General features: G+C 40.6%; 1 protein-coding gene and 3 non-coding genes across 4 annotated transcripts; all 4 read left to right on the top strand.

Moving 5' to 3' along the window:
* The first annotated feature begins 1,626 nt into the window (after window positions 1-1,626).
* On the top strand, window positions 1,627-11,732 carry ahcy (adenosylhomocysteinase). The gene is made up of 11 exons (XM_030420573.1): window positions 1,627-1,784; window positions 4,861-5,051; window positions 6,750-6,825; window positions 7,283-7,435; window positions 7,758-7,870; window positions 9,207-9,414; window positions 9,592-9,679; window positions 9,786-9,903; window positions 10,014-10,136; window positions 10,231-10,302; window positions 10,563-11,732. The coding sequence occupies exons 1-11, from the start codon at window positions 1,757-1,759 to the stop codon at window positions 10,692-10,694; spliced, it is 1,302 nt and encodes a 433-aa protein (XP_030276433.1). The 5' UTR covers window positions 1,627-1,756; the 3' UTR covers window positions 10,695-11,732.
* Window positions 6,194-6,329, top strand: LOC115584199 (small nucleolar RNA SNORA17). Its single transcript, XR_003984520.1, has one exon. It is a non-coding gene; the product is annotated as a small nucleolar RNA SNORA17 (small nucleolar RNA).
* Window positions 7,064-7,199, top strand: LOC115584198 (small nucleolar RNA SNORA17). Its single transcript, XR_003984519.1, has one exon. It is a non-coding gene; the product is annotated as a small nucleolar RNA SNORA17 (small nucleolar RNA).
* On the top strand, window positions 7,530-7,660 carry LOC115584197 (small nucleolar RNA SNORA17). The gene has a single exon (XR_003984518.1). It is a non-coding gene; the product is annotated as a small nucleolar RNA SNORA17 (small nucleolar RNA).
* Window positions 11,733-25,573: the final 13,841 nt, after the last annotated feature.

Raw genomic sequence — 25,573 nt, 5'->3', positions numbered from 1 at the left:
CAACATTGAGCAAGCAAAGAGCAAATACTGAGCTGCTTGACCAGAAATTCAGTTTCTCCTCAGGCTATTGGCTATTGGTGGCAGTTTCATCTGATCATCAGATTGTCCGGCTGCCTTTTCCTGGTTATCCAACTCCACAAATCCACCAGCCCGGTGTTTACTCCTCCAGAGAATCTCACACAACACTCTGCAAAACATCCCAACCTTTATGCTAAAATTTCAAATTTAGACTTCACGAATAAGATGCATATTTTGCATCAATTGAACTTTTTATGTCCTCTCGATGCACCAAAAACAATGCTTAGCATGGAGGCACACCGAGATCTGGCCCAATGTTTTCTGTGCATGGTGAAGTTATGTCAACATCTTCATTTGGACCCATGAATGATGTGGTATGAATATGAAATATGGGCCCCTGATCAGGACAAGGCCTTCAGATTTAGTATTAAACAGTCCTGACAGTGTTTTCAAAAGTTTAACTATCGTACCAGAGGCTCGTATATTTGGGAAAATGATCATACCAGTGGAGAAACAGCAACACAAATCAAGTTCATTATCAAAGACTACGTCAGTGTCTGAAAAGAGGTCAGGTGAGCCCTAAGATCCATATTTTGCTATCCTGATCATTTCATATAAGCATCCAAAAATTGTCGAATTATTGTATATTTTGGTATTATCAATATTATCAATACACATATAACTATGTACACCTTCTAACCCTGCATGCTTTAGTTGGTGCTGCAGCTTTGAAGCAAATTCCTAAAAATAACAACAATTAAAGCACTTAATTAACCAAACAATGACCATTAACATGGTGAGCTTTGGGCTTTGGGGCCTTGCAGGTGCCTGGTTGGTAATTCAGCCTTGTACAGACCACAGAAAATAAATAAATGAAAATAAAAAGTGCTGCGTCAATTGAGCAAAAGCGAAACACAGAAAGCTTCGTCTAAGGTTCAGTTAAAACAAGAAGGCAGAAGAGAAAAAAGATTATATGAGTAACAGGAATAAAAGCCATAAAACTGAAAATGCAATAATAGAAATAAAAGAACAGAATCAATAAAGGACGATAAGAGGACGGCAGCACATCAAAGGGGATTAAGAGCAGATGAAAAGATTACGGGCAGTAAAAAGAATAAAAGGCAATAAATTAGATTAGAGACGACAAATTGAGGCAGCACAGGACGGTAAGAACAAAAGACATCACAGGAAAGGGATTAAAAACAGATAAATTACAGTACATTATATCATGAGTGAGTCATTCTCCCTTCCTGCAAACCTGCAGAGCAACATCCATGTTAGCACAAGAAGTAGCCTACGAGCATGTGTGTGGAATAAAGTGCACTGTGAGTGTTTGTGTAACCTGGATGCACCTTTTTATTTAACAGCAGGATTATAAACCAGAACTGCACAGTTACTCTGTGACTGCCTGCTGACTTGTTTGCCAAATGCTGCCAGACCAAACTTGTTCCAGCAGCCACGCCCCCACCCTGCACATCAAGTTATGACTGGCTGGCCCGCCCACATTCACCGTCACCCAATCAAATTACTCATACGCGGGGCGGGATCTGCCGCAGCCAATAGGAACCCAGAGTAGATCCGGGGTTTGTAACCGCCCCGCCGTGCAAACTGGGTTTGAATGTGGCTTCGACCATAAAAAGCGAGCCGTCATGTTTCTGTCCCTCCCTCTCTGCCTCTGTCCGTCGGCTAGGCTGCCGCTGCACTCAACCTCCCTGCAACAAAACACCTGAAAAGAACCATGTCTGAGAAACTTCCCTACAAAGTTGGTATGTGTCGTTATTTTAACCGCGCTTACAAGATTTCGTCCGGTAGCTTGGCTAGTTTGCTAGCTAGCGTGCCGTTAAGTTTACGGTAACGTGCATGTTGAGTACCTGCTACTGTAGCAGGCGTGTTTAGCCTAAAAGCTAATCACACAACGACGTAAGTGTTAGTTAGCTTCCTGTTTTATACGTATTTATTAATCATGTGAATCGTGTTTCTTCCGGACTTTGTTATTGCTAACGTAAACTTGCTAGCTTGTGAGAAATTGCGTAGCCTTGTTATTGTTAGTAAGCAAGGCGATTAGCATGTTAGCTGATCGTTAAGTGTTTTACGTGCGGTCAAAAATGTAACTTTTCGACACTCGTAGTTCGCTTTTTTGCTGAAATCTGCGAATGAATCGACATGTAACAGCCGTATTAGCGCCGAGCATGGCTTTACTGTGAGGAGGAACGGCGTCCGCAGCCTCTGGGTGTTGTAGTTTATACGCGGAGACGGCGGCGTCACATTCCGTAGCTCGGACTGTGTTTATGAACCTCAATTCCCATGATGCCCCGCGCATCGCCGCCAGCTTTTTTCTGCATGAGTGACAGGAGCAGGCAGGGGCTGAGCTGCATTGTATGTAACTTGCACAACGTAGTAATGATGGCTACGCACGTGGTGCTCCAACAGCTTTGAGAGCTAAATACTTAAAATCTTTAGTTTTTGGGAACTTTTTTAGGGTTATAGGTGTTTTTAGTAAATTCTTCTTTTTATTGCTTAAGTTGTTTCTGTTTGGCTCCAGGAATCAATCCAGCGTATGAGGGGAAAGATAAATTAAGAAAAGAAAAATGCTACATGCTAACCTCTCTGGATTGAGAAATTTTAAATATGCACCCAAAAGTAAAACACACTTCAGTTGAACAAAAGGATGTGTTGGTTAATTTCTGAATCAAAATAACTCCAGTTGTAATATTTCATATTCTACTCGACCGCCACCTGCTGTGACTGCTGTATGTGTGAAGCAGCTGGCTGGAAGCAGAACAAGTTAAACAATATCCTGCTAACAGATAGCCCTGGGGCAAAGTCTACACCAGCCACATACAAACAGGTGTCAAGAGTCAACTCAGTGACTGTCAGATCTGTTAATTAATGCAATGTCACTCATTCATGACAAGCAGTCAATCAGTGAAAACTATTTGTTTGTGGACTGGTCTTTCATTTAACCCCTTGTAAATGTTCGACTACTATTCAGACATTTTAGTTAGTGGGTTTGCAGCACACGGTAGAAAGATTATCAGTACAATATTATACTAGAAAATATTTATTTTCCCCTTAATGAAGATTGAAATTATCCTAAAAATAGTGTTGACGTGGTAGTGACAAAGACATATAATAATCATACGGGAGATTTAAATATACAATCATGTCAAATGCATTTTTTTATATCGCCCTGAAATTATTAGAATTTATAGACTAAAATATAAAGGAAGTGATTGCCATTTTAACTGAAAATGATCTTCCACGTTTGACTTTTCAGGCCTGACTTTGTGGACGCCTGTATCTGTGGCCATAAACTACAACATTTGGTAGATAACTTAACTTTAAATGGTAACACAGTAATGTTTTTATAGGTGATTTCAGAAGGGATTTAAGCCCAAATACCTGCTAGTATTGGTGCCCAGCTCATGTAGCTATAAAGCCCACACAATGAGTCACAAACCCAAAGAGCTTTCATTCATTGACTTCTAATTCAGTCATTACTTTGACCTGAATGTGAACTCGTGTCCCTAATCCCGTCCCTGGCTGACCATTCAGCCCAGTGCCAGTTCAGTGCAGTTAGCCCGGCTGAGGTGTGTTTGCACAGGCTGCAGCCTCTGTGGTGGTGCGAGAGGGTGGGCCGTACTTTGGGACTGTGATGTTTACCTGCATCATGATAAAGCTTTCAGTATAGAACAGAGTGCTTCACTCCACAAGTGTAGACCTGAATTGGTACCAATACTTGTCTACTTGGTACCAGTGATAATCCATATTTGATTTCTCCAACAGTCTCTGCAGGAAGTTGATTGGCTGCAGGAAGACTGGACTAATGGGGAGAAAATGACAATGTTTAGTACTATACTACTGTGCAATCTAATTAAAAATCCAGCTGTATGACAACATAAGGATTTAAGCTTGAGTAACACATGATGCAGATGGAGTGGGACATCTGTGCTCTTTGTAATTGGGTGACACAGAGATGCATCAAACCAGACTCAGCCCGACATTTAACCTGCTGTTGTAGTGAGACTCTTCACTAATCTCCACCTGATTGTGACTCAGGCTTTAAGCGTCCCAATGATTTCATCATGCAGCACTCAAATGTAACCATGGGATGTGATTTATTATTGGATAGCTGAATCAGACAATTTTCTGACTAATTTAATTTCTTGATTAAGTCGTGACTCGGTTAAATATGTGGCCTTGGCTTGTTAAGCGCCTCTGTTCTTTGGAACTGTCATAGTTTTTGGGATCAGCAGCTTGGTTAGGAAACAATATTTTGCACATTGTTTCCTAACCAAGCTGCTGATCAACTCTCCATACAAAAACTAAGAAGTGAAATCAAGAACAAGTTGATGTGTGCTGGCCATGTGACATCCTGTAGCATAAACCACTGACACTTCCATTAATAACTGAATCAGTCTCTAAAACATATCAACATGACCCTTAAATAACCTGGTCCTATGCTACATGATAAACGGTAATGATTGAGAAGCCTATGTTGCCCATTTTTTAAGTGTAATTTTTTAAATACATAATTACAATGGTTGGGCCTTTCAGAAACACTTTTAAACGGGTTTGATATGAGGATTAAGACTGACCTGCACATGTGCTGCAACAGATGCTGTGTGAGAATGAAAGGAGTCACTGTACAGACAGCTGTGGTCTTCTAATTCTCACTGCAGCAGCAGCATTAACAGGGCTAAGGCCACTTTCTTATGAGAGAAGGAGATAATTTAACATGCAACAGGAAAATAATGGCAGATGTATAGAAAATATAAAACACTGGCTGAAGGCAGGATGAAGAAACACTGTTAACATGTCGCCTCACCTTCTCTATCCTAGCTGACATCAGCCTGGCCGAATGGGGGCGCAAGGCCATCGATATTGCAGAGAATGAGATGCCCGGTCTGATGAAGATGAGGGAGCTGTACGGTAAGACCAAGCCTCTGAAGGGCGCTCGCATCGCCGGCTGCCTCCACATGACCCTGCAGACCGCCGTGCTCATCGAGACGCTCACCGCCCTCGGAGCTGAGGTGACATTTACCAGCTGTTCATGAATATTATGTCAGCAAAGAGCTTCCAGATATCATGTCTTTCAGAGAGAAAAAAACATGTTCCACTCTGTTAACACCAAGGTGACGTGTAATGTTAATCAGGAGGCTTCTAGTTGTACATTTTCAAATCCAGTTAAATTTTTCTAGGAGACAAATCAGCCACACATTTGTGTTTGACTCTGTCTTTATCATCTTTTGGTTTCTTCATTCATATGAAGCCTCATTCATGCTTTTGTGTCGAGTACAGTAAAATACTATAAAACCTTAGAAGGCTTTGTACATTTATGGCACAACAGCTACTCGGGTCAGATTGTAGTGAACTTTTTGGTGATAATGCAGTGCAGCTTCTGTCTCAATATCAGGGGCTGCCCAGTATTACTTCAGTCATCTTCTGCTTTGCTTCAGACGAGTTTATTGAACTATTAATCGTAATGAACTGTCTGTGCACGTCTGGGATTTTGTCTCTCCCTCTGTTTGCCTCAAGGCCAGTGTGTTCTGTTATCATGTTGGTTGTTATCTCTCTGACCACGGCTGGTTTTACCCGGTGGGAACCTGCATCCTGAGAACCAACAGAGAATAAATAACCTGCTCTCTCAGGCCTGGGGGCTTCCTTCTCCCCCCAAACTGATCATACTAGCAAAGTGATGTAATTGTGTCACCTGCAAGTCTAAATTCCATACATTTGTAGTTTTGTCTCTTTTTTTTATGTATTCTGAAAGTTACATTTTAAAGGATCAATGTTTTGATGCAAATGAAGGAAACTGACTGAAATCCACTTTGACATGTAGCGGGACAGATATCAGATTTCTGTAACGCAGCAGTTCACAGATTTGGACACTAGATGGCAGCACAGCAACGGGTCATGTCTGCTTTCAGAATTGATCTGAAAGTCAATTTTAAAGACTTTGAACATTTTGTATTGAAATTTTTTTATATTCATATTATATCTTGATTAATGCAGAGTCTACACTCTGTTTGTCTCTTTAAAGCTGAATTGGAATTTGTTAAATTTAAAAATGCCAAACCGCTCTCAAACAAAGCCTTTTAATATGGTGTTTTAAGACAAAATACGGTGTCAAGATCGATTTTAGTCACGTATTATTGATCAGATTTATGGATTTAATGCCCCTTGAGGCGTTGCAGCCCAACTGTGAGTGTTGCAGCTGTGTCATAAGGTGGCAGAGAGAGAACGGTGGTAGTCTGCACTGAGACTCTACAACACCACGAGGACTCGGAGTGAATCTCACCACCAACACTTACTAAACACACAAAGTGAACTGTAGCTGTGAAGTTGCACAGGTGTGACTGTTGTTCCACTGGGTAATTAGACACATGACCAGGTAAAGTCTAGGCTATGATTTCAAAGTTCGATTAAAATACAAAAGTCAGTCAGGGTGTGTTATCAGATATCGTGGATACAAAGAATAATGACCTTTTTATATGAAGCCTGTTGATGCATTAATGAAAAGACTTAAACCAGTGACTTGTTCACAAGCAGAAGAAGTTTATTTATAAAACGACCAGGTTACTTCAAGTTTTTATGTCAATACATTAACGGTATCAGTTGTTCAGGGTGTCAAATGAGCTTTGATTATAGCTTAAATTCACTGCTCTTAAAGCTTACTAGCTTTAATTTATTTTGGAAATTAAGTGACACTTTTCCTTTTCACTCCTCAGGTTCAGTGGTCAAGCTGTAACATCTTCTCCACTCAGGATCACGCTGCTTCTGCCATCGCCAAGGCTGGTATCCCAGGTAACACATGCCATCTCTTTTTAATTTTAATAAAGTTAAGATCACTCTGTCTGCTCTGTTTGTCTAATAATAACATGCAAAACAGAAATTTGTGGACTATAAATGCTGCATGTTTCTATCCTTGTATGGGTTTGTGAGGTCGATGTTTGCATTTGAGGATCTCTACTGTCACAGGGTTAGAAAATGCATTTCAAAGGTTTTAGTGTCAGGTGAGATGGTTATTAAATGTTAAAGGTTTAATGCCCCTTGAGGCGTTGCAGCCCAACTGTAAGTGTTGCAGCTGTGTCATAAGGTGGCAGAGAGAGAACGGTGGTAGTCTGCACTGAGACTCTACAACACAACGAGGACTCGGAGTGATTCTCACCACCAACACTTGAGATTCAATGCCAGTTGATGGGAATGTTCTTATCTGAATCTGGAGATGTTTTTTGCTCATTTACTTACTTCATGTGTGCAGTGTACGCCTGGAAAGGTGAGACCGATGAGGAGTACGTGTGGTGCATCGAACAGACTATATACTTCAAAGACGGCCAGCCCCTCAACATGATCCTGGACGACGGAGGAGACCTCACCAACATGGTTCACGCCAAGTATCCCAAACTGCTCTCAGGTGTGTCTCTTAACACGGCATACACTGAAATAGTTTAAACTCAGAATAAGTCAGGAAAACTGACACACTATTTAGATGCACACTTTTATTATTTAATGCCCCTTGAGGCGTTGCAGCCCAACTGAGTGTTGCAGCTGTGTCATAAGGTGGCAGAGAGAGACCGGTGGTAGTCTGCACTGAGACTCTACAACACATAGAGGACTCGGCGTGAATCTCACCACCAACACTTACTAAACACACATAATGTAGCTGCATTAACTGGAACATTTTTGTATCTTCACTTAGGAATTTTCCATGCTTACAAGACCTTGTTTTTTTTCAGGTATCCGTGGAGTGTCAGAGGAGACAACTACCGGTGTCCACAACCTGTACAAGATGATGGCCAAGGGCGAGCTGAAGATGCCCGCCATCAACGTCAACGACTCCGTCACAAAGGTAAAAAGCCTCAACCTTTTAATCCTCTTCAGCCAAGGTCGACAGGACAACTGCTCAGTGGAACCATTTGTTAATGAAGGAACCGTGTTAAATATCACAAAGAGCTGAGAGTGTTGGTCTGTAAACTTGGTGACCTCACGAGTGGGTGGTTTGAATTTCATTGTGAATGTGTTTTTGTTTTGTTTTTTTCCTGTAACTGCAAAGTTGCTTCTAGTAGACATTTTTGATATCGACTGGAATGCTTCCAGTAGGGCCGTTTTTTTAAATCACAACACAAATCTAGTATTTTACACTAATGTCATTTTATTTGCCTTGATTGCAGACTAGTGTTTTGATTACTATATAGATCAGTTCATATTTTGATAGTATATGAATGTGGTAATTCCCCAACACGTGTTTTAAAATCTATTACACTGTGAATTAGTGCTGCGATATGGACAAAATTTTATATCATGAAATAGCTAATTGTATATCCCGGCATGTCTTTAAGTGGTAGAAAAGATTAGATGTGTTTGAGTCGCTAGTAACAACTTGTTGGCAGCATGTTTTGCAGATTACCGTTGTCTGGTCGGTGTCTGACTTTTTTAAAACCAAAGCCAAACGATGGCATTCCGGTTCCCCCTTTTTGGCACAAATCTTCTTGGGCTTCTGCTTCTGTATCCGCGTCTGATGTAACTTTACTAGTAATGTTATTTTCGTCTTCCATTGCGCTCTCCTCCGTCTCCGACATGCTGCTTTGCCTCCGTTTACTCCCGAGCGACCGGTGCCGTAAACGAGTCCTAGTGGGTGACGTAAAAATGCTACCACAAAGCATTAGCGTTGCTGCAGTTAGATTCGCTTTCATACAATAAACTTGTTTTGAACTCAAAATGTAAATATCCAACGGTCATTCTGACGTTGAGTTGTACTTTAGACGGCGTATTAAATTACAACTGTAGCGTACGTTAACGTTAGTGTAGCAATTGTGCTAATCAAGTAACCTACATGTTAAAATTACAATATAAACAACAGAGGGTTATATCCTACGGTAGACATTTTTTATATTTCACTATGATGTATCTCGTAATATCGCACAGCTCTACAGTGAATATTAAACTGAAGCTTGAGTATTTTGTATTTAATTTCTTCTCCCTAAATCGTTCAGTCCTAGCTTCCAGTACAGTAATTAAAAAGTGAATGGCTTTGAACTCGAGGTCATGAGAATGCTCAAACTTTAAGAAATCTTTAAATCTGTCCACAGGCCATCAGTTTAACCCTTTCTCATCGTTTTGGTCTCAAAGCTTTGTGACATCCTGTTTCATAACATGCAATAAGGTTTTCTGTCTTTCTTCCGCAGAGTAAGTTTGACAACTTGTACGGCTGCAGGGAGAGTCTGATCGACGGCATCAAGAGAGCCACTGATGTGATGATCGCTGGTAAAGTTGCTGTGGTTGCGGGATACGGCGACGTGGGTAAAGGCTGCGTCCAGGCTCTGCGTGGGTTCGGCGCTCGCGTCATCGTCACCGAGATCGACCCCATCAACGCCCTGCAGGCCGCCATGGAGGGTAGGTGATGATAGCCAGCAGTGTATTTATACCACGAACATTAGTTGTAAATATTGTGAGACCAGAAAGAGTCGAGCACGATTCCAGTCTTTGCCTGAGATTGAGCTTCAAAGATGATGGTGAAGGATTTTACCTCAAACTGTCAGCCGACAATTTTAAAGCCGTTTCCCTCTGTAGGTTACGAGGTTACCACCATGGACGAGGCTAGCAAGGAAGGAAACATCTTCGTCACCACCACCGGCTGTGAGGACATCATCTTGGGACGGTAAGTCTCAAACTGAAAGAGCTGGTGTGCCTGAATTACTGAATTCATAAATGTGTACATTTGCACAATAACTAGTTGCACGCTAATAATTGCGTGTTTCCTTCAGTCACTTTGAAAACATGAAGGACGACGCCATCGTCTGCAACATCGGACACTTTGACTGTGAGATCGACATGAGCTGGCTCACCAAAAACGCTGTCGAGAAGGTCAACATCAAGCCTCAGGTATGAAGGCTGAAACGTTTGGTATCTATTCTTTGTTTTCTCTTTCTTTCCGTTTGTCTGTTCTGTCTCTGAACAGTCACAGCAGCTGTCATCTTTCTCCTCCTCCTCAGGTTGATCGCTTCCTCTTGAAGAACGGTAATCACATCATCGTCCTGGCTGAGGGCAGGCTGGTCAACCTGGGCTGCGCCATGGGACATCCATCCTTCGTCATGAGCAACTCCTTCACCAATCAGGTACTGTGAGCTGACGACAATACGTCAAAGCTGGAAGTCTTTTTAACATAAAACACTGGAGCTGCAAGGTCTCATCACCTGTTCTGTCCTGTAGGTTCTGGCTCAGATTGAGTTGTGGACAAACACTGCCAAATACCCCCTTGGAGTCCACTTCTTGCCCAAGAAGGTGAGAAATGACGCTAATGTATTTTAATGTGGTAAACTTGAACATTAAAACTGTGTTTTTGAAATGATTAGCTTGTGATCCAGCAAAAGAACTGAGGGAATTATCTGGAGTGAAGATTTGTTGCATGATATCTCTAAAATAAGCATCAGTCACCAAAAATGACGCAGAAGAAGTAGTATTAGGCAGAATAGTGTAAGAATAAATGGATCAATAGCAATTTGATCTAACAGGAACCATCTGTCATGTCTTTGTTTCAATAGCTGGACGAGGAGGTGGCAGCTGCTCACCTGGACAAACTGGGCGTGAAGCTCACCAAGCTGACAGACAAGCAGGCCAAGTACCTGGGTCTTCCCTCAGAGGGGCCCTTCAAGCCAGACCACTATCGCTACTGAGCGCCCTGCTCTGCTGGGGAAGAGAAGGAGGAGGTGTTGGTGTTTTGGGTGGGAGCACTTATAGTTTGGCCAGGTTGCACTATGAGTGCAGTTTTTGGCTCGGACGTCTAAATGTCAGCTTTTCAGGGATACAGCGACAGTAGTTTGTTTTATTCCCCACTTCAATAGCCTCCATATCACGTACTGAAGACCATGTATTTTCTAAGTTACAGCCTGTGTTAATCAAAGTGATTTGTTTGGACCCGACACTTTGTTCTGCTTTACTAAGACGGATCAAACCGAATCTTCCAAACAAAAAGTGGCATCAAAAAAACCTCAACCCTGTATTACAACTGAAAACGTTCTAGTTTGTCATCTCCATCTTCTTCTGCTCTGACACGCCAATATCTTCAGCTCTCGGCTTTCTCTCCTCTCTTCCTCATTGATACTCTTCTGAAACACCATCAAGTGCTACTGTGGCTGTTAAAGAGAATTCCTCTTGTTGTTTGTCATTCCCTCCACTTATGGAATAAAATGAAACCTGATGCTTTTGTATCTGAGCACTTCTGTCCGTCATGTTGCGGCGCCAGGTGGCATCTTTAATGAATCGAGGCGAACGGTTTAGTGTACAGCAGCCTTATTCCATTGATTAATGCCAATGAAAACCGGAGATGCTCATGAAGTGCTCGGTGTGTTGACAGATGATCCAGGTTGTTGGTAGAGAGTAAAGACGCTTACTGCTGCCCAAGCAACCACCAAAGCACATCATGTTTCTGCCTGACGTCTGAAAATAGTCTTATTCTTTCTGTTGCCTCATTTTATATCCTTTTTAATTGTGAGTATTTAATTGACTTGAAGGGCCAAATCTTGTGCAGCGGCCCCTGACCCCCTCGAGTTCCTTTTTAATTTTTCCACTGTAGCCAATCAGGATGAAGTTGAAGTGGTGGCCACGGTTCAAACGGTTACAGCCTGAAGTGTTGAGTGCAACTGCCTGTAAACGATGGAGTGATGTTGAAACTGTCGAGTTTGACGATGAAAAATAAAAACATGTTGACTCTGGATTGTTTCTCTTCCATGTTGTCATTTGGTAAATGGATATTCCAAACATACCCCAGTTTGGATGAAGACTTCTGGTTCAAATTTGTCACAGTGCACTCGCGTAGCTGTGTACAGTACCTGCTGTGTCATTTCAGGGTCTGCATCCCTCGGAGGAGCATTTGAAGGCCAATTATGCCAGAATGCCGTGCAAAGACTGGCTCAATCCAAATGCGGCCTTGTGTTCCCTGTTTTTGGAGGATGCACGGCTATCCTCCGTGGCCTCACATATCGCAAGATTCTTTGCGCGCCAGAAAAAGGACAGAAAATGGTGACATCGCGTGGCGTAAATCGCCATAAATGGTGACGTAAGAGTAGAACATCTGGAGACACGACCAGGAAATGCTCCAACGGCTAGAACATCCAATTTAACAACAGCTGACGAGGTAAACAAGGTCTTTCGAAGGATGCAGACCCTGAATTGAGACACAGCAACAGTTTCTCTGTAGTGACGTCTCAGGTGTGTTCACCTTCAGTCTGACCTCCTGTTGTCTGATTTCATGACTTATTACCCTCACAACAAGCAGAAAATTGGGCAAACCATTTCTGTACAGGGGGGAGCAGACTGAAGGGTGAGTACGAGGCTTCGTGGTTGAAAATGACTTTCTGGAAAAAGTGAGCTGTCTGAATCCTCCAGGTTAATAAGCCCTACGTACCGTAATCAACAAGTGATTTGTGCATTCTTATTTTAACGTATTTCTTTGTACCCTTTATTTCATCAACACTAAATAAATGCAGGTCTCTCAGGTAATTGCGCACCTGGTTTGATACACAGAGCCAGACAGATCTCGCACTCAGAAACATGGAAAAAGTCTGAGGCACTTGAGAGGCTAATGCGTTATATAGCCTTTAATTAATCATGGCTGTTGAATCACAGCAACAGTGCAAACATGTTTTGTGCGTTTCAGCCATTAAGTACTGAGACTCTTAGATTTGGAAAGAATGAGATCTCTACACTAATTGGCAACAGCGGGACGCCACAATCCACAACCAAAAGATTGTTTTAATTTAAATTTTGTTTTTTTGTTACTGAAGATGGTCTTTGGTGGGAAACCCTGAATGAAATTTCAAAAAAAATTCAGATCATTTAAATTAACTGTGGCTGGACAAATTGACATGAAATATATATATTTAATCATTTTGGTTTACTTCTTATTGTGTTTCCCAATTAACTATCACAGAACAACTGAATGAGTGCTCTCATCTTTAACAGCGTCTTTAAGGCACCGAGGTCTCCAGCTGAACTTTTTTAAAATGCTGCAAATGTGCAGTCAGACGTCGTCGAACAGACGTACACAGAGGTTTTCTGTCCGAGGAGTTTGACGTGAGGATTTTGTTGAGCCAAGAGGGAAAACTCAGGTTCAGTTTTGACTATCAGCAGTGACCTCCAGCAAAATATGCATCCCAGACTGTTTTAAAACTCTGTTTTATGTGTAAAAGAAATTCTATTAGTGTCTCTGACGTGAAGGACTGGTTTTGGTCTCGGAGGTGATGTTTTGAAAAGGAGGCTGCTGTCAGCACCTTTGTAGCTGAATTGTTACCAGTGCATGCAACCAATTTCTAAGAAAAACACCCCAAAACTAATGTTTATAAAGAGAAACAAAAGGAAGCTTCTATTTGACCCTAAAACTCAACAGGTTTGGGGTTCTCCAGCAGCTTGACACTGATAAGATCGTCTACTGTACAAGTCCTCCAGGCTTCGATCAGAGGTTCTATTTTATTTTATAAATCAAGTTAGCCTTCCGAAAACACAAACCAGATGTCAGTCAGCAGATCTGATACAGATGTAAATCGCTTGGTCTGCAGATTGGATTAAAGCTCACAGGAGGGATAAAAACACTGTCCAGTGAAGGTGGCGCTCTGAGGCAAACACATCCAACCGCTGACCTGCATGTACGGAGGATGTTTAGGGTCATAATTCAAATTAGAAGTCCAAAGACAAAATAGATATGAAATAAAAACACCATTTTGTTAAAATGTATTTATACCATTTGTCTGGATGAATACTCTCTCCTGACCGACTGGAAGGTGTGGACCATGTAGCTCCTGTTCCCGTTTACTGCTCTTAAAGGGATATTCCGGTGTAAGTTTAATCCATGGTCTAACACACCGTGAAACTGTGTTAGACTCCCTCTCGAGAGATCAAGTTAGCAGACCGCTAATTCATGACAGCAATACACTGCAGTAAATGGATCCAAATATAAACCGCCACCAAAAAGCCACAAATAATGCTCAGAAAAGCACCAAACTTCAGCAACAGTACAAATAGGGTCTCAGCACATAGTCCGGGGCATCTAACCTCCGCTAGCTTAGCTGGATTTCTACAGAAAGCTGACTAAATTTACCACTCTTCTGCAGCAGCTTCCTGTTGACGGGAAGTCCCGACGAGTCGATTACCGAGTGCAGTAGAGTTCCGCGGCTCATGGATGAATATGTATGATTATGACTCCATGGAAAAGCAATCAAAGTTCATATGTGTCTTACCTGCCAGTTTATAACAGTTATTATCGAGAGCGGACAGGGAAAAGAACGGAATTGAGCATTTCTAACCGCACTCGGTAATCGTCGCGTCCAGACTTCCCCGACCCGGAAGCTGATGGAGGAGAGTTGAAATCTGTTTTTTGGTTTAACAATAGAAATCCAGCTAAGCTAGCGGAGGTTAGATGCCCCGGACTATGTGCTGAGACCCTATTTGTACTGTTGCTGAAGTTTGGTGCTGTTCTGAGCATTATTTGTGGCTTTTTGGTGGCGGTTTATATTTGGATCCATTTACTGCAGTGTATTGTTGTCGTGCAGTCATTTCTGAAGTTGATAAAACTCAGTGAATTAGCGGTCTGCTAACTTGATCTCTCGAGAGGGAGTCTAACACAGTTTCACGGTGATTTAGACCATGGATTAAACTACAACGGAATATCCCGTTAATCAACGCGCCTCAGCCGGTATCTAAAATGACATCATCAGCTACATTTCTAGCCAATCAGAATCGGGAATGATAGGCCTCCATATCGGGCATTAATTCCTGAAAACAGGCACCACATCGAGCATTGCCCCGTACACAAAGGACATAAACTAGTAAGAACTGGCTCCTTGGTTTACCAGCTGCAGTAGTAATAATGTCCACATTAATGCATCAATACTTATAAGAGTATTTCTGCTCTGTGAAGTACTTCTCACACTGCTGCAGGTCAGGTCAGGTCAGGTCAGTGCTTACCTAACTAATTTAACGGAAACAGTGGACATTTAGCACTCAAAGTAAATATGTGGGGCAAACACATACTTACTTTGTCTGACTCAGGTCTGTTGTAGAGACATTAAAACATTTGTCCTCTCACCTGAAGGGGCTGGCGGGGAGTCCCTGGTCTTTATGTTGTACAGGGTCATTTATACCACCTGGTTTGTTACTGCTTCACAGCTGTTGTAATGGTTGTTTCTGGCGTCATCGGAGTCTGCGAGGCCACATGTGAATGATCGTTAACTCTCCTGGGAAGCGATGAAAGAACAGCATTATAGCTGGGAACGTGATGTTGTAGGGTACAGTGTGTGATGAAAACAAGATAGCAAAAAAACCCCAAAAACATTGAGAGCCATTGGCCATTGCCAGTGAATCACAGCCAAAACCGAGAGGAAGAAGAAGAAAGTGCATATTTCTGGGACAGAAAACGAGTTGTACGTGTCTGAGATGGAGGCTGGAAAACACTTGTTATTAATTCTCACATTCACATTGTCTAGTCCTCCAGCCTAGCGAGGACAGTGAAAGTCCATGAATCTATCAGCACTTTACCTGCGGAAAAGAGTGAAAAAATAAAATGTGTTATTTCTGTGAAAGGAACTGAGTGTAACTTTTTTTTTCATAAGGATCTTTTTTTTGTATGAGGAACTGTGTGACTTTTATTTAATTTTTTTTTAAATGAGGGAAACCTTTTTTTTTTTTCCTGTGTGAATCCAAGTGCCAAAAAAAGTGTTATTTTCCGTGAGGAACCGAGTGAATTTAAAAAAAAAAATTCTGTAGGATTTTTTTTCTTTCCGTGTGAGGACAAATAGTGAAAAATATATATACATATTTTCAAGGACTTTACTTATGTTTGAGGAACTGAGTAAAATATTTATTTTTTCTGTGAAAACTTTTTTTTTTTCCCATGGCCACATACAGCTTTATCCTTGTTATCGTGTGAGGAAATGAGTAAAGTATTTTTCTTCATTAGGACTTTTTTTCTCTCACACAAGGAAAAAAAAATTCAAGTGGAATTTTTCTTTTGTTTCTGTGTGAGGAACCACATGATTTTTTTCTTTTCATGGGGAAAACCTTTTTTTTCTGTATGTGGGGAAAAAAATTTCAACAGAAAAAACATTTTCAAAAGGATTTTTTTCTTATTTCTGTGTTAGGAACCAAGTATTTTGTAAGGATATTTTTTTTTTGTCTGTGAAAAAAGTGATGAACTGAGTAAAAAAATTTTTTTTTTCTTTATGAGGAACAAAGTGAAGGTTTTTTTTTCATAATGACAATGTTTATATGAGGACATTTATTCTTGTCTGAAAAAAGTGATGAACTGAATTTCTTAATTTTCATGAGTAATAATTTTCAAGTACAATATGTTTTTATAAGGAAATTATTTTTCTGTATGAGGAACTACATGAAAAATGTAAATTTGTTCATGAGGCAAACAATTATTTTACTGTTTGGAACCAAGAGGGGAAAAAAATTCATGAGAAAAAAAAAAAGTAATTTCTATATGAGGAATCGACTGAAATCTCTTTTTCATAAGGACAATTTTTTTCTGTGTGAGAAACCGAGTAAAAAATAAATGTTTTTCATGAGGAAAACTTTTTTTTCTGTGTGTGGGGAAAAATGTTCACCAGGAAACTATTTTCTCACTAGGAAATTCATGCTCTTTCTGACAAGGAACCTAGTGAAATATACATTTTTTCATAAGGAATTCCCTGTGTGAGGAACCAGCTGGAATTTCTTATTTTTCATGAGAATTTTTTTTTTCTAAATGGGGAAAAAAAATAATGAGGAAAAGAATGATTATTTCCGTATAAGAGACTTTTTCATAAGGGCATTTTTTTTGTCATGAGGACATTTTTTTTCATGAGGATATTTTCTTTGGTCCGTGAAAAAAGTAAACCAAGTCAATTTTGTAATATAATGTAGTAAAAAATATTTTTTCAAATGGATAAAAAATTTGAGGGAAAAAAAGAATTTCTGTATATCTGTGATTTTTTTTTAAATTTTTCCTGTGTGGATCCAAGTTGGGGAAAACAAATTTATGAGGAAAAAAACAAAACTGTTATTCTGTGTGATGAACCAAGTAAAAAATAATTCATATGGACATTTTTTTTTTTCTGTTTAAGGAACTAAGTGAAAAAATATATTTTTGTTCATGAGGAAATAATTTATTTTCCTGTGTTTTTCCTAGAGGACAGAAAAAATCACCAGGAAACAATTGTTTTTTTCTGTGTGAGGACAGAGCGATCCAAGTGGAAAAAAAACATTCACGGGGAAAAAATTTGATTTTTCTGTTTGAGTATCCGGATAAAGAAAATTTGACAAGGACATTATTTTTTTCTGTGTGAGGAACTGAGTGAAAAATATATATTTTTTTCATGAGGAGAACATTTTTTTTCCGTGTGAAACCTAGAGGGGGAAAAAATGTATAAGGAAAAAAGTTATTTCTGAATCAAGGCTCAAGTGATTTCTCTTTTTTGCATGAGGAAATTTTTTGTTATTTCTGTGTGAGGAACCAAGTGTAATTGTTTTTGTTTCCATAAGGAAAACATTTTCTTTTTGTCAAGGGGGAAAAAATCACAACTAAAAAAACTGTTATTTCTGTACGATCTTTTGTCAAAGGACCCTTTTTTTGTGAAGAAACATTTGTTTGTTCATGAGGAAAACATTTATTTTCCTGTGTGGAACCAACAAGGAAAAAAATGTTGAATTTTTATTTATTTTTTTTCATTTTGGGTGTTTACTTTTGTGATACTAATTTCAAACACAAGATGATGCATATGAACATTGTAATTAAAATTTACATATATAAAAAAAAACATTAAAATTTAAAGAAACATTCCTCGCTTACCTCTCGGGGCTTCCATAAGAACCACATACAATTTTACACTCAGTAAAGTTCTGTATCTCTTTTCCAGGACCTTTAGCGCTGCCCGAGTAAAACAAAACCATAAACAGACCTGTAGAATAAAACGTCATTCTGCTTGACATCCCAGGATGCTCACATTTTAGATCCTGTGTGACATTTAGTGTTGTGGTCAGAAGATGATCAGGTCACTGGTGATGTTTTAATACAAAATGCTGAGTGGCAACAACAGCATTAAAGTTTGCTGGTTCAAATCCCAGCTCCGGGCTGAGCTGAGCTGCATGTTGAAGTGTCCTTGAGCAAGATACTGAACCCCAAATTGCTCCTGATGTGACCTCCTGACCTTGCATATGGTGGCCTCTGCCATCAGTGAAGGGCCCTGCGATGAGCTGGCGACTTGTCCAGGGTGTACCCTGCCCTCACCCAGAGACAGCTGGGATTGGCTCCAGCGAAACCCCCCACGACCCCATAAAAAGAGATAAAGCGATGGATGGATGGATGGATGGATGGATCTGGAGAACTTTTGTCTCTCTCCCACCCTCTGTAGTCATCAGATTTGCTTCACTGCGCTCTGTTCACCAGCAGATGGCAGTGTTCGTTATCTAACTAAGAGCATGTGCCACTGTGGTCGTTACTATAATCCACCATGCCTGAAAAAAACAACAAAAAAACAAAACAACCCTCATTTAGATGTAAGCAGCGACGATCACACTAAATGACTTTGTTACAGCCACTTCCTGTTTTTGTCCTGGGTGCTCAGCACTCATTCAAAGACTGTCTGTTTTTTCTTTAACATGTTGCTACTTACTGTGCAGGCTACATCTGGTCAATTATACTGATTGAGGATGAAAAACATCTTGTCTGAGAATTTAAATTGGGTTTGGAAGCATGCACTGTTGGAAATGTCGGCAGGATGATACTTACGCGTACACTCACTGAAGTTTCAACATGTTTAAAATCCACAAGTTTGAATGGAGTCAACAGATTTAACTGTGTAAAATAAAACAAAAATGTGCATCTTCAGAGTCCAGAGAACAGGCAAACATCATTAAAGCTTTGGTGTGATGTTCAACTTTATACAATCCTGCTCTGTTCAGTGTAAAATGCTCCATTAAAGAGAAGCATAACAGTCTGCAGTACTTCCGACACGAGGGGGTGGGGGACTGATACGTTCCCTTTAATTAACGGTTTCACGTATCGGCCCAGAGCACAAGTCGTCATCACATCATCATCCGGCTATCAGCATCACCTTTTCCACAAAGACATGCTGTGTCACCTTCAGCTGGGACTAATCATCATCAGGTTCGGTCAGGTGTTACTTTTATTCCTCCTTTTTTAAAACAACATTCCTACATGTTGGTATTTCAGGTGTCTTATGTCTTTTTTTTATGGATCACCTTTTAAGTTAAAAACTAGAATTACTGCCTTGTGGTTGCGTCCATGTTTATGTCCATGTTTGAGCAGACTCATAACTTTAATAGACTAAAAAGGAATTTCATAAAATGTAGGGAATAAAAAGTATTTTTTTTGCAAAGTAGATGTGGACGCTTTATGGACATTTGTATTCCTGTGTATAATGTTTAGTGAGGAACATGCTTTGAGGGCCTATTCACACGTACACACCTGTTTACCCTAAACAAAGCTTGTTCTCTGCGTTTTGGCCTTTCGTACACACATAAACGGCGTTTCAGGTCACCAAAAACTGAGCTTCTGGAAAATTCCCTCCACGCTGAAGATGTTCAACAACTCAGTTTTTGTTTTTTATTTTACGTTTTGGACGAGCAAAAACTCATTTTTGGAAACGCTGATGCAGACACACAGGTTTTATCAGCGTTGTTGGCAAATGTGAGCTCAGAGTTTGTTTTATGATACTGGAGTATTTGAGTTTGTACGGTGACTAAATGGAAGTTAGGTTGTTTACCTTTATATTTAGAAAGACATTAATAATGCAATGATGGAAAAGAGACATTGTTTATTATATTTTCTGTAACTAAGCAACCAACAGGAGAAAACAATCAGCTTCCTGTTTACAGTGCACATAAGCCGCCACAAGATATGTGTGTTCAGGTTCAGCTCGTCTGAACGGAGATATTTATTTCCTCAGACCCTGTTTACAGAAATACCTGTGCAGGCCTTGGAGATAACAGAGTGAAATTACTGTTTTTACTGTAGATGTTCGTCTATCAACGCCAATTTTGATCCAACACAAAGAAGCTTCAAAGTGTAAAACATGGACGCCTCACACCCTGACCAGCACGGAGCAGTTTCAAGGTGCACACTGAGATTAGTGTCACTACTTCAGTATCCAACCCAATGTGATCTATGTTCACAATCTCCCCCTTCAGTTCCTTTATGAGTTATATGGTGTTGAATGATGGCGTGGACAAAAAACTCCCTCAAATCGATGAAAAATTCTCCTCAAAGCATTCCTGAGGTAGGGCATTCACAAGAATGGGACTGATAGATTGACAGACAACCTGAAAACACAACACCCACCAGCCTCAGGAGACATAAAACTGACACAAAGCAGAGTCAAGACACGTCAGACTGCAGGTTTAAGAGGAGAATTTGGCGTCAGACATGTGTTTCGGTTGCCACAAACATGTCAAGACTTCCCATCAAGTCAATATCTGTTTTTTGTCACCATAAACACAGCGGGGAACTGACCTGAGGTCTCATTAACATTTAACTCGCCATGTAATGGTTGAAAATGTTGGAACACAAGCTTCAAGCTGTGGTCCCTGGTTTGGCATCCTTCTCACCTATAATTCAGGCTTTTGGTTGGCTCACCAACAAAAAGCTTTAGTTGAGACTCTACAATCGGCTGTCAGTTCCAACACGCACTTCTGGAGGGTAACAAGGGATGATTGAGAGGGATGACTTGAATAGTACAACTCACAGAAGCCATGACTTCAAATACTGGATGACATCATTTCGTCTGAGGTTGAATAAAACAAGCAGAAAGCTGGAGATGTGTTCAGGGCCATTCATCATCTTGAATTCACAGTGAGAAGCCACCTCAGTCCCTCACTTGACGATCCCATTCAGAGCTCAAATAAAGCCTTGAAAAGCTTTTTAACAAAACGGCATCACATTAATCTGGCAAGCTGTGACGTCAAAGACATATTGAATAAATGAAACCATACCGCAGATTTTACACAATGAATAAAAAAGCTCTGAAAAAGAAGCTACAAGGTGGTCCAGGCGTGTACAAGTGTGCCACAAGGCCAACATGTCTTGGCTTGCACAGGATTGCCCTTTTACTTCTCTCTTTGTTCATTCTTTAATTTGTTGACCTCTTAAATGTTTATTATTCCATGTTTACAAAAGCTGCCGTGGGGCGTTCAAAAACCCACACTTCCTCAGAAACCCTGCTGTGAAACAATGACGTAACCTGCTCTGGAATCCAGGTTCCCAGAACCAACGACTGGGTGATCTGTTCGGCTTTACCTTTGATTTAGCAAGAAAACAGCCCGTCTCCCCGGGGATAACATAACACAACAAAGGAAACATTAGGTCAGAGCGCGTTTGAACTCACCTGCAACAATCAGTATTCTGGATACTGGAGCTGATCAAACAAGCATGAAATGAGTGAACATTATCACCAACTGTGCAGCTCGACGGAGCTTTTTTATTGCCCGTTCTTGGCCTCAGCAAACTGAACAAACCCTGACCTGCTGAACAAAACCCACTCAGCACCAACAGCACTGTTATAAAAGATATGCATACAGCTTTGCGATCATGCAGTGGCCCCTAGAGATCGAGGGCCAGTTGCTATTGGTGACGGCGCCCGCCTCAACTGAAATTAGCCGTCTGACACCGAAATGGGACTGAACTGAGCGAGACTATGACGAGACAGGAGAGGCGTGCAGTAGAAGAGAAGTCAGTATATTCAAGTTTTACACTTACTTACTGTTGAGCTCAAATGAAGTGTGTTTGACGACGAGTTAATGAGTCAGTTAAACTTGTCTAAACTCTCTTAAAAGAGAGAAGATTAAATTCAGAGGGTGTATGGTTGGTTTTTCACATACTGGATTAATTGAATCATTCCTTTATTCACACTGGAGTTGTTACCTTCCTCCTAAAGATGTTTTCAATTGATCTTGAATTGTGAAGTCTGTCTGATATCACCTCTGTAGATTAAACAATGATCATCGTGATGTTTAATAACCACTTTAGTCTATAAACTGTCAAACACTCTTTGTAGAAATTACGGTAAAGAAATGTCTAATAGCAACGATAAAAGACCATGAAATCAAAAATAGTGTGAGAAGATATCTTGAGAACATAAAATTATTTACCATAAATTAAATATAGAAAAGGGACCGTAAAAATATGTAAATACTGTAATATTGTAGTTTGGACTGTGTCTATTACCTAGATGGACTATGGGATTTACAGAATATGTTGATTTTAAAATAATTTACCAGAAACAACTTAATATTATAGGTTGTTATTCTATAAGCAAATTATGGTTAACATTTTGACAATATATCTGTTTTTTAAAATAGTAATAAACTGTAAACAAAACACCACAGCTGCCGGTAGTTTACTGTATATTATACAACCTTTTTTTTTTTCTTTTACAGTGAAGTTGTCGCTGGCCCTGAGTAGATAATCTGCTGGAATTATTTGTCAAAAATACACATTTATGAAAACTGTATCTTCCCAAAGAATGGTTCGACCCTTTGAAACTTTCAGAAGGGCCGGTTGTAAACATGCTCAGGAAAGAAAAAGAGTAAATTATAGCTGAACAACACAGGACTTTATGGCCAGGTATCTGAACAAAGATACCGAAGTGGATGCAGCTGCAACAACAGCCCGGCCTGCTAAGAAGATGGAGGGTATTAAATGAGAAAAGAGAACAAAGTATCAATTTAGCTAGCTTAAACATCTGGCAAACAGTACCACTAATAGCTAAATTAGACTTGCACTCATTAGCTGGTGAAAAGCCTTACACAGCCTGTCAGCCTGCAGGCTAACCTTTTAGCAAGCCTGTAGATGGATTGAATACTGTGTGCAGGGTTGCACTGTTGGTAGTTCTGTGTAAAGATCAAAGCTAAGACCTCTGTGAGCAGGAGAGGTTTTGTGGAGAACAACAAATTGGAAGAGTAGTAGAAGAAGGAGTACGGCTGGAGGCAAATAAATAACACAACTGGAGTTTCTGGTGAGTTCTGAGATTAGCCAGAGGCCGAGCCGAACACAAACACAAGAACAGACACTGCTACCTTCATGACCAGCACGGCTTCTGCCAGCTAACTTACCTCTAACATCTGCACAGTTATTTCATTTACTGTATGCGCAAGTTAACACAAACCAGGGGTGATGTTAGTCAATGTTGTTTTTGGCAGCCATTTTAGATTTAGTCTTTGTCTTAGGGCGTTTTCACACCTATAGTTCGTTTGCTCTGGTCCGAATCAGGGACCAACTTGTTACAATGTTGCATATTGCCTCGAGTTTGGTTTGTGTTCACACAGCAGCATTTACAAGTGGACCAAAATGTGTGATGCGCGAGGCAACTGCTCTCTAATTGGTCTAAATTTCGAAAACGAGACAGCAATTCAGCTGAATTTAGCATCGAGCAGACAGGAAGTCAAGTGCTGAAACAACAACAATTTGACATCCGGTTACTTTTCAAAATAAAACACTCCGTGTTTACACCAGCACACAAATCTCAAAAAAGAGAGAAACACAAGCTCTTCGTCTGATCCTTCGGTCGGGTACACTTCGTGTTGTTGTTTTTATGACACAGACCTATAACTGCGGTCGCGAGTGATCATGGGATTATCGCGGGAACTCCTTGGCCTCGCGACGCCAGCTGCCTACCGTATTGCACCGTGTCCGACTCTAAACGCAACCAGGCGTTACCGGATGGCGGAGCAAAACACCTGATCTGGCCGTAACGCAGCGGACACGTATCCAGTGGAAATTCGGGGTTAAGCACTGATGCTTCCTGCAGTTGGGTCGGATCAAGTTTGGATCATGTTCTCACCACAAACGAACTGTACCAGAGTCTGTTTGGAACCGGACCGAGACCACCTCTTCAACAAGGTCTCGGTCCGGTTGTTTTGGTCCGCACCCGAATGCGATTGATGTGTTCACACCTTCCCAAGCGAAGTGCACCAAGGGGGTAAACGCTCCAGGGTTCGATTCAACCGAACTAAACAAGGCAGGTGTGAAAATGCCCTTAGTCTTTTGGACTAAAATGCTTTTTAGTTTTAGTCAAATTTTTGTCCTTTCTATATGTGATAGTTTTGGTCCAGTTCTAGACGACGAAAACTCAAACAGGTTTTAGTCTAGTTTTAGTTAAAAAAACAAAAGAAGTACAGTCATTTAACAAATTAATTTAGGTCAATAAGTACATAAGATCTACAAGCTCACAATGTGTTGCAATGTGTTCAACTTGTAGATCTGCTATTTTCACAACTTATGTGTGACACTTTTTCAAAAACTGTTGAAATATGTTGGAAAAAAAGTTGAAAAGTTGAAATATGGAGATAAAAGGTTTCTGTCCAACAGCACTATTCATTACTTATGGATTCTATTTAAAATACGTCCATATATGTTGGGGTAGGCGTAAACGTGACGTGACGTGAAGCTCAGTGAGAAGGAATTTGAGCTTTACATTGCACCCCATTGGAGTTCAGAACTGGGTTCTTAGTGGGGGGCTTTTAATTTGAAAGTAGCGACCGTTCCTAGCTTTCTAGGAGAAATGTCATGCATTTTGAACATCTGACAGACCACCCACTAACACTTACGTCCATTCTCGTCTCATCAACGAAAACTTTTAGTCATCAAAGAGCCATGTTTATCTCGTCACCGTCTCGTTATCGTCATGAAAAAAAGGGGCGTCACCGAAATAATTTCGTCATCGTCATTGTTGACGAAAACAACACTGAGGTCAGTCATGTATTGTTAATCAAGCGATGCACAAAGGAGAAGGATAAAGAAACTCTAATGTGACCTTAATCAAACAATTCGTCTCAAAGTAAAACTAGGAAAGAAAACAAAAAAACTTGGGGGCAGATTTTCTTTCTTTGCCAGTAAAGTAAATGCTTCCTTATTTTTATATCTACAGAAGATGGGAGTGGCCGTGCCTGGAATAATGTTTTTTTAACACTGCCATCTCAACATCGTCATACCTGAACGACTGAGTATGTAAATTATCTGCAAATTATCTGCATTTCCCAATACAGCATACACTGTTTCCATAACAACCTGACTAATTCTGACTATGAAATCTGAGGGAACAGAGCAAAAGAGTCTGAAAATCGATGAAACCATCGTATTAGCTATGTCCGTATTCAGGTAACCCTCCTGGTCTGCTGTTTGCTGAATAAGAGATGGTGGAAACATAACAAGGACGAACATAGAGAGGCTCGGTTTCAGCCAATTAACTGTACAAAACGGGGATAGAGCTTGAAAAGTGAATCCAGTGCAGAGGTGATAGAAGCCCTGGTGATACAAAGAGGTGTCAGCTGTTTAAAGGTTTATGTAGAATACATTTCACAAAGAAACATTTTGATTGGCAAATTACTAGAAGTGGAGAGAGGAGAGCATGCCGGCATCTCAAACTGTGAGTTCGGAGGCTGGAAACAATCATCTCCATGGGACAATCCACAGACCAATACAATCAATCATTTACTCAGTCAAAAAGCCAAGCTCACCTGCAGCCAATCACTCACAAAGATTCACTCCCATGCACTGAGTAGA

Source organism: Sparus aurata, chromosome 6 (genome assembly GCF_900880675.1).
Source record: "Sparus aurata chromosome 6, fSpaAur1.1, whole genome shotgun sequence".
Taxonomy (NCBI): Eukaryota; Metazoa; Chordata; class Actinopteri; order Spariformes; family Sparidae; genus Sparus; species Sparus aurata.
Note: the sequence above shows the minus strand (reverse complement) of the source record. Positions and strands in the feature narration are given on the sequence as shown.

Excerpts from the sequence above, each read along its gene's own strand:
- ahcy (XM_030420573.1), top strand. The coding sequence starts at position 1,757 with ATGTCTGAGAAACTTCCCTACAAAGTTG. Across the intron at positions 9,415-9,591 it reads CCTGCAGGCCGCCATGGAGG|GTTACGAGGTTACCACCATG; the intron begins GTAGGTGATGAT and ends TTCCCTCTGTAG. Across the intron at positions 9,904-10,013 it reads AGGTCAACATCAAGCCTCAG|GTTGATCGCTTCCTCTTGAA; the intron begins GTATGAAGGCTG and ends CCTCCTCCTCAG.